The 9,739-nt window shown below is 42.1% G+C and overlaps 1 protein-coding gene across 1 annotated transcript in view; it reads left to right on the top strand.

Moving 5' to 3' along the window:
- The first annotated feature begins 5,196 nt into the window (after positions 1-5,196).
- SLC44A2 (solute carrier family 44 member 2) overlaps positions 5,197-9,739 on the top strand; it is a 176,735-nt gene continuing 172,192 nt past the window's right edge. The window contains exon 1 of the mRNA XM_015813952.1: positions 5,197-5,274. Coding sequence (XP_015669438.1) covers positions 5,238-5,274 — 37 coding nt within the window. The 5' untranslated portion in view covers positions 5,197-5,237. The remainder of the gene's footprint in view (positions 5,275-9,739) is intronic.

Below are 9,739 nucleotides of genomic sequence, written 5' to 3'. Positions count from 1 at the left end.
CCCTTTGGAGGTCGAACGACCCTTTCACAGGGGTCGCCTAAGACCATCGGAAAACACATATTTCTGATGGTCTTAGGAATCGAGACACCGCTCCTCTATCTCCTTGCCCTCCTCTTCCTCCTCCCCTTCTTCCTCCTGCTGCCCCCCAGGTGGCTCGGGCGGGCACCGGGACAAGAGGGGTGCCTGGGGGGAGCAGCCGGGCTGGCAGAGGGGCTGGCAGGGGCTGCACGGCACCAGCCCCCACTGCAGCTCCATCGGATGGACAGAGGATGAGGCCAGGCAGTGCGGAGTCCTGGCTGGGGTGGTGGCAGCTGTTTCCTCACCCTCTTCCTCTCCTTCTTCCTCCTGGTGCCCCCCAGGCGGCTCGGGCAAGTGCCGGGGCAAGAGGGATGCCTGGGGGGAGCAGCCGGGCTGGCAAGAGTCCCAGCAGGGGTGGTGGCCGGGCCGGGGGCAGCAGGGACCCCCGACGATGCAGCCGTAAGAGAGAGAAAGAGAGAGGGGAAAGAGAGAGAAACAGAGGAAAAGCGAGAGGAAAGAGAGAAAGAGAAAGAGAGAGGAAAGAGAGAGAAAGAGAAAGAGGGAGGAAACAGAAAGAGAGAGAGAAAGAGAGAGAGGAAAGAGAAAGAAAGAGAGGAGAGAGAAAGAGGAAAGAGAAAGAGAAAGGGGGAGAGGAAAGAGAAAAAGGGGAAAGAGAGAAAGAGGGAGAGGAAAGAGAAAAAAGAGGAAAGAGAGAGAGGGAGAGGAAAGAGAGAGAGAGAAAAGAGGGAGGGGAGAGAGGAAAGAGAAAGGAAAGAGGAAAGAGAGAGACAGTGAGAGACCGTTTTGCATCTAAAATGAAGATAACACTGCATATATCCTTGTTTACCTTTATTTTATATATACACACACAAACATAGATACATACATACATACATTAAAGGTAAAAAAGGATATATGCAGTGTTATCTTCATTTTAGATATCAAAAGGGTTTGCGGCTCTCAGTGTTTTGTTTTCGGTGGGAAACGTGTCCAAGTTGCTCTTTGAGTGTTTTGGGTTGCCTACCCCTGTCCTAAGGGAGTCTGCGCTGCTTCGCGGCCCTTTCTGCGGAGGAGGCTGAACTAAGCTCTGCCGGCGCTGTCGCCCTCTTGGCTCTCTCTCTCGCTCTCTCTCTCCCTTTCCCCACCTGGGCGCTTCTCCAACCAGGCTGGGTGGAGCTGGTGGAACTGCCTTGATGCCCCCCCTCCCTGGCCAGCTGGATGGGGGGTTGGGGGTCACCACAACATGAGGAACTGTATTAAAGGGTCGCGGCATTAGGAAGGTTGAGAACCACTGATCTATAACAAGAGGAAGACTTCCCTTCTTTGCACCTGCACCTCAATTGTGCCGCTGCAATGCAGTGCAGGATTTCCCAGACATTGTAGCACACTTGCTGCCTTATTGAAATGGAAAAATTCTGAATAATTGATATCCAACAAGTGGCATTTTAAAAAGCAATATTCATTACATGAATCTATTAGTATTGCAGATTTCTTATTAAACCCAGGACTTTGGCTGACTCTGGATACCTAATGATAGATGAACATCCAACTGCTCTTTCTTAAAACTGATTGATAAAAGGACAGATCCTTCAATTTACTTGGGTTCTTTAAGGAAGTACTCCAGCCTGCTAAAAAGGAAAGTGCAAGGCTTTCAAATGTCCCCTCCTTCAAGATAGATAAATGTTGAAAGTAATCAGGATGGAAAACTGCCCTATTCTAGACCTTAAACCTTTATTTGGTGTGCCTAATTAAGTTAGGTGAAGATCTTTACAATATAATAACATTGGTATTCAGGTGCTCTCAGGCATCTGGTTCAGAAGAATCAGTAGCAGTCCTGAGGCAGGAGAGCCACCTAATGCTGCAAGAGCAGGAAAGAGCTAAGCTAAAGTTATCAGAACTGAGTTGCAAAATTCAGACAATTACTAGATGGCAACAAAGAGATACAGAAAAAAATATTTTTATTGTCATCTAGTGGTCGTTTGGATTCTTTCATGACATAATCAAACTAAGCACATAAATCAAACTAAGTAGCCTTAGTGAAACTGATGGTGACTCTGAGGGGCCAACCTTTAAACTTTTTTGAGGGCTTTTGCTCTTGTGGATATTATTTTTATACATGTTTTAAAAATATTTAAAAAGGAAAGGTCTGAAATAATTATTTGAGTGGCAATAGCTATCAGCATAGAAGTAAATGCTGGCGAATCCTGGGTTGGTACATGTCCCTGTGTTCCTGAAACTTTTTGGATAATTCTCATATCGGTCTTTATTTACATAACATAATATCTTCTGTTTGGGGTAGCTGAAGGCTGAGTTGCAGCTTGATCAGATCCCTTTTCTTATATCTGTGGCCATAGATATCAGTAATCAGGAACCATATTAGAGTTTTGAAAGGCCTTGTAAACTAATTTAGAACTTCTGTTTAGAGATGTGGCAAGTTGACTTGTGGGGACAATGTTCAAATTATGGGGCCTTAGTTGTCTAGGACAACTTGCTGTGGCCATCTCTCCATGACCATCTTGCCATGGCCAACTCACCACAGGAGAACTCACTGTGGTCAACTCACAGTGGGACAACTTGCCGTTGGACAATTGATGTGGGATAATTCAACACAATAATGTTATCTGCCATTCTTTCTTCTACATTTTTGTCAATGGAAATAATGTCGAAGAAACCGTGGTGTAAAATATTTATGCGTTGAGTTATCCTGCATAGAATTGTCCCACAGCGACTTGACTGCAGCGAGTTCTCTGGTGAGTTGACCGCAGCAAGATGACTATGGCAAGATGGCTGTGTTAAATTGGCCACAGCGAGTTGGTAGTGGCAAGTTGTCCCATTCTACTCCCATCCCCTACTATGCTGAGCTTTCCAACTGGGAAAACTGGAGGCCCATTTTGTGGCGTTGTTTTTTCCCCACTGGTGTTTATAATGTCATGTTTTAAAAATGATTGTACCATTCTGTTATGTAAATGCTATAGGGATTTAAGAATTAAGAAATGCTAGCACCCTGAGTTTGTCTATCATAATGAACCACACTTTAGCCTAGTATGTTGTGTGACCTCTGATCCTGTTTCATATATGATTCAGTATGTTATGTGAGCCCAGCAAATGGAGTTAAATAAACCATGTTTAGTGTAACAATATGAGAATGACTATATCATATAAATACATCTTCTAGTTTCTGTTTTTATTCTCCTTTTCTCAACCATGAAATGTTTAATAGAATTATTGAATCTTCTGTTCTGTTGAGGAATCCATATTAGAGCAGTCCTAACAGATGGTTATGCAGCTTCTACTTGAACTGACCCTGTTTATGAGTAGTTAGTTCTAGGGCCTAGTTGTTTTTTATTATTAGAACATTTTTATTAACATTCAGTCAGGATTAGCTCTCCTGTAATTTAAATCCTTTATTCCATGTTCTGTACATTGTAATGATTGGAAACATCTTGACCATCTTCAATGCGATTCCTCTGAGATACAAGATAACCTTTATTGTCACTTTTTTCTGTGAACACATTGGCACACATATTTGAAAAATGCTATCATGTTCTACCTGAGACTTCTCTTTCAAGGCAACTCAAACATTGTTTTTAAGAAATGCTAGCACCCTTTATGGTTTCTTTTAGAACCTAGATCTCTACTCCCCTTTAAAAAAAAATAGCAACAGTTGTATTCCATCTGATATTTCATACTTCTCTTGAATTTCTGAATTTCTCTAATATCTGGTACCTACGTTGGGATCTTTCCCCTTTTTTGCTGCTAAGGAATCTAACCTATTATTGCCCTGAGTTGATTGATATTTAAGATGACTTCATTAAGTTTTAATTTCTCTTAAAATTAAGATCATCATTATACAGTCAAGATCCTGCTATTTCTACATCCTTGTAGATGTAGAATGAATGTTGCCTACTCACTAGTATCAAGTCAAAGGGAGCTGATTGTTTTGTATATTCTTTCATCCTTAAAAACAGAAAATTATAAGCAGGACAAATTTGGAATTTTCAAAGGGACTGTAGTGGTAGAGTTTGTCTTCTAATGGATGGTCATGATTGTAAATTACATAGTAAAATTCCATTCCTATGCTTATAGCATTCTGACTGGATTTTGGACTATATATGCTGCATGGCCTTCTTTAAGTTGATTTACCAGGTTTGGTTAGATACAGTGTTTGCTTTTGTGCTTCATGTTAAATCATAATGTTTAATATATAGACTTCTTCTGCAATTTGGGGATTATATGAAGCATGGAAAAGAGACATTGATACATTCTAGGAATCTGTTTATAGGACCTTAATTTTTTTTGGAAAAATTAAAGGCTATAAATGTCAATAGTATATCATAAAACAGAATTCTGATCATAATCAGATGCTGTTTATTTAGCTGAACAAAAATCTTGTTGAGACTTACTGGAATGCAGCCTTATTAGTAATGTTAGATGCTGGAAATGAAAACTTACCAGGCATTGATCTCATATATTTTCTCTGCCAATGCAGTTCTATCTCAAATCTCGAGAGAAGACAAAATAAGATTATTTTGTTTCATTACTCTGCACATAAGCACGTTTCATTTGGGAGCTCAGGGAAGCAAATATGTTTCCGCTTATTTCCCCCCACAACAGTCCTATGAGGTAGACTCAGTCATCCAATTAACTTTTGTGGTTGATGGTGGATTGGATTTCAAACTGAAATGTGGCTGAGCATTTGTGACTCAGGTTGTTGTACAAACACAAAGTTCCAACGAAGGTAGGAGCCCAGAAATACAGATGGAAATCCAAGTCCACTTCACCACAGCTGCTGCTCTGTTTTGAAAGCTACATCCCATGGTGGGGAGAAGTGGGGTACTTTCTATCAGTGACCGAGATTTTTGGGGTTGTATTTGGTTGAGAAAATCAAGCGTGAAAGGCTCTCTTTGATAAAACACAGGCGCGGAATACTAAACCAGGACTCTCATGAAACCCTAAGGCTGTTTCTGTAGGCGGCTGTTCGAGCGCAGGCAAGCGCCAGTCAAGGAGCATTGGCCGAGCCGGCCCTTGGAAAGGCAGAGCTAACTGCCGCCGCCGCTTCCTCCTCCTGTTCCCCCACTTTCTGCAGGTTAGGCTAGTTCGGCCCCCGAAGGAGAAGTGATCCGAGACGCCTCATTGGGCGGTTGTTCAGCAGCTGACTGGGAAGGAGGGTGGGGAGAAAACGAGAGAACGCGGGCAAGGAAGCCCAGAAGGCGGATGGGATGGCGCAGGAAGAGGAGACTTACTATGGCAAGCACGGTAAGCCCTAATTGAGCGCCGCCTTTTGTTCCCCGCCCTCTTCTACTATGAAGGACGGACAGCAGCAGGTGGTCTTGGCCGGGTACGGATCGGGGAAGCGGCTTCCGCGCGTTCGCTGGGTGGGGGGACGCGGCGCTGCTCCCCGGTGGGCCAGGTGCCTGGCTTAGCTGCCGGTCGCCTCCGATCTTGGCGATTGCTTGGGCTGACGCAGTCACTGGTTTGCTTTGCAGCCATGGCGCAGCCTTTCCTCAGATCTGTCTTGGCTCCCAAAGCGGGTTCGGAAGACATTGCAAAAAATATCTGCGGTGGAAAAACAAGTCTGCTTTTTGCTTGACTTTAACCACTAGGAAAGGAGTAGGAGAGTAATAGAATTGAATAACCAAGCAGGGTTACGATCAACGCAAAGGAAAGGCCTTCTGCTCCGGCCAGTTGGCATTCAACCACTCTCGTTTCGGCCATTCCGGGTTTAATGTCTGAGTTTACAAGTGCCTGGGACTATGCTAAAATTGGAGTGGATCGTTTGTGGTTCAGCAAGTTGTAAGAATCCAGGCAATCTCTTGGTATATTACACAAACAGACTTACAGTAACTGGCCAGAATCACTGTGGAGTTTGGGCTATATAAATTTAAGTTATTAGTTATTAAAGCTAAAGTAGTTCTCTTATTTGGGCATATGCAGCATGTTGTGTTCTGCCTACTTAAAAGGCTCTGATGATTTGTAACAATCCTGATACACCAACATTAATACCATAGTATTAATACGCAGTCAAATTCCCAATGCAATAAAACCAACTTTCACAAAATGGTCCAGTAAAAAAGCTCATCCCCACCGATTGTTCCCTGGAACAGGATGTCTTCTGCCTCATGAATGCTTGGGCTTGGGCTTGAGAAAAACTCCATAAGGATGTGTAATTATAGTTGTTAGATTTTAACTAGGATTGATTTTTTTCTGATTGTTGTGATAATTAAGTCTGTCTCAGAAGGGGTAGAAAAAAAAGATTAATCAAATCAGGATTATGTGGTCATCCCTGTTGATCTGTTGTGTACTTGTGGGATCTTAAATATGATTGAAAGATGAGAAAAACAAGGGCAGAGATTTGAAATATGTTGTAAATATATATTAAGGCTTAAATATAATTGACTATATATATCCTAGACCACAGTCTGCATTACCTACAAGAAGGGCTTCTGGCAAGGAATGGGCTGCACCTCACAAGAATCAGGAAGAATATATTTGAAAACAACTGGCTCAGCTTATCCGAAGGGCTTTAAACTAAAATTGAGAGGGTAGGATGACCAATCTTTAGGATCTTTAGGACCTAATCCCAAGCATAAACCCCAAGACAACCAATCAAACAAAGAGGTAGAGAGGGATGGGAAGGAAGAAAAACTCAGATACAAACTAGGAGATGTAGGGTCAGCCATAAAAGACTGAGATGCCTATACACTAACGCTTAAAGTTTGGGGAACAAACAGGATGAACTTGAAGTACTAATACACAAGGGCAAGTATGATATGGTTGCCATTATTGAAACTTGGTGGAATGAAATGACTGAAATTACTGATGGAAGGATATAAATTCTTCAAAACAAAAGAGGAGGTGGAGTTGTATTATATGTAAGAGGTCATTACAACTCTACAGAAATGCATAAGACCAAGGATGAAAGCCTCCTAGAATGCATCTGGGTTAATATATATGTATAAAAAAAGAATGACATTGCCATAGGTGTATACTACAGGCCACCAAGCAGAAGAAATAGATGATTTAATTGCTAATCAATTAAATATATGTAGGGCACACCACAGTAGTAATGGGGGGTACTTTAACTATCTTGACATCAACTAGTAGAAAAACTCTGCATGAAGTGGGAGATCGAACAAGTTCCTGACCAACCTAGCTGACAACTTTTCATCCAAAGGTAGAGGAGGGAACTAGAGAGGGACAGCTATACTGGACCATCAGATGGATTCGTAATTGACTGACAAACTGCACTCAATGTGTAGTCCTTATTAGAACTACATCTACATGGAGGCAAGGAAGCAGTGGGGTACCCCAAGGTTCTGTCTTAGCCCCTGTAGTCTTCAATATCTTCATAAACAATTTAGATAAGGGAATAGAAGGGGAACTCATCAAATTTGCACATGATACCAAACTGGCAGGAATAGCCAACATCCCAAAAGATAGGCTCAAGATCCAAAAGAGCTCGACAGACTTGAATTCTGCCCTATCTAACAAAATGAAATTCAATGGTGAGAAAAGTAAGGTTTACATTTAGGCAAGAAAAACCAAATGTACAGGAACAGATTATGTGAAACGTGGCTCAATAGCAGTAAGTGCAAGAGGGCTCTTGGAGTCCTTAAATATGAGCTAGCAGTGTGCCTCAGTCGCCAAAAAACCAATGCAATCCCAGGCTGTATTAACAGGGATAGAATCAAGATCACATAAAGTGTTAGTAATGCTTTATATGGCCTTGGTAAGACCACACTTGGAATACTGCATCCAGTTTGTTCACCACAATATAAAAAAAGAAGTTGAAACTCCAGAGTGCAGAGAAGAGCAACAAAGATGATTAGGGGACTGGAGGCTAAATCATGAATAATTTCAGGAATTGGGTATGTCTAGTGAAAAGAAGGATTAGGGATGACATGGTGGCAGTATTCCAACATTTGAGGGGCTGCCACAAAGCAGAGGGGGTCAACCTATTTTCCAAAGCACCAGAAGGCACAATGAAGGAATGGTTGGAAAGGAGAGGAGGGAGAGGATAGAAGCAATATAGATCTAAGGAGAAATTTCCTAGCAGTGAGAACATTAAATGGAACGACTTGCCTTCAGAAGTTGTGGGTGCTCCATCAATGGAGGTTTTTTATAAAGAGACTGGACAGCCATTTGTCTGAAATGGTATAGGGTCTCCTGCTTGAACATAGGGTTGGACTAGAAGGCCTCGAATGTCCCTTGCAATTCTGCTATTCTGACTAATTTGTGAGTTATTGTATTGGAGTTCATGTTAAAATTGTCTAGCATGACTGGATCAGTAGATGACCTCAAAAGCAGGTATATCCCCATTCCCTTCAAGATAAATATCACCTGCCCTTCCACTAAATACTACTAATCACCTTCTGGTTTGTTAATATTAATTTTATTAAAGATTTACAATTATAACAGTAAAAAGTAATACAAATTAAAAAGAATAAAAATATGTGCAGCAAAGAAATAATAAAGAAAACATGTCAAAAGAGAAAAAATCCAATAACTCAGGGGTGTCATACTGCTGGCCCAAGGGCTGGATGCGTCATGGTGAAACCGCGCCCACCCCATTGCCGGCAATGGAAAAAAAGCTGCAATGCGTTGCGACACGTCATGTGATGTTGCAAGTTTGACGCCCCTGCCATAACCCATCTCTTATCTATAATCAAATCCTTAAAACCTCATCATTTCAGTCCTGATGTCAACAAAAGCCTATACAAGGTCTATTTTAACTTTGCATTCCTTCCTTTTATTTCTAATCATCTTTATCTTTCATCAATAATGTCAAGGAAGTTGATTTTTCTCTTTTTTTCTTGCCATAGAGTTCTTCAAAACTTTAACAAACCTCTTTTGTAAATCCAATATAAGAAATCCTGGATACACTAGATATTGCACCTGGGATGTAGAGACTTGAAATGCCACAGCACTAATAGCTTGGTGGACTCCAACACCAGACTTGCTATGAGATCTAGGAGCTCTGACAGAACTTCTCTGGAGCAATGGGCAGAATGGTACATCAACAACAATCTCAGCTTGTGTTTCTACCCCAACCTATTCACAGAGATGCTCATAGCTGAGTATTGCTAAGGTCTCTTTAAAAATTGTCACCATGCTTTTCACAGTCAACCATTCACTAAACATGAGTGGATGTGTTCCTACTAAGTACTTACTTTGCATTAACCAGTAGCACTCGAGACCAAACAGCTGAGCAGTCCAGCCCTCCAACCGCAGAAATGAAGATGTTGGGAGCAACACCAGTTGCTGTTTTTCTTCTATAATTATTATTGGCTGAGCACTCCCATCATACCTCCATATATATATATATATGTATATACTCTTTCCATTTACTATCTATTCCCCAAAGGCATCTAATTCGTACTCCCTTCTTTAGTTCCAACTGGAGGTAACACACACACACTTTATATCATGGGTGTCAAACTGCCAGCCCGCAGGCCGGATGCATCATAGCGAAACCGTGCCCACCCCATTGCCAGCAATGGCAAAAAAGTCACGATACGTCACGTCGCGTTGGTTAATGATCTCTGGAGGGCCCGGGACAGAGGTTATTCCTCTGTCCTTGTTCTTTTGGACCTCTCAGCGGCTTTTGATACTGTAGACCACGGTATCATGCTGCGGCGTTTCGGTGAGTTAGGAGTGGGAGGCACCGTTATGCGGTGGTTCTCCTCCTTCCTCACCGACCGTACGCAGTCTGTATTGGCAG

The sequence above is a fragment of the Protobothrops mucrosquamatus genome, unplaced genomic scaffold, assembly GCF_001527695.2.
Source record: "Protobothrops mucrosquamatus isolate PMUCROS unplaced genomic scaffold, P.Mucros_1.0 scaffold205, whole genome shotgun sequence".
Lineage (NCBI taxonomy): Eukaryota > Metazoa > Chordata > Lepidosauria > Squamata > Viperidae > Protobothrops > Protobothrops mucrosquamatus.
Note: the sequence above shows the minus strand (reverse complement) of the source record. Positions and strands in the feature narration are given on the sequence as shown.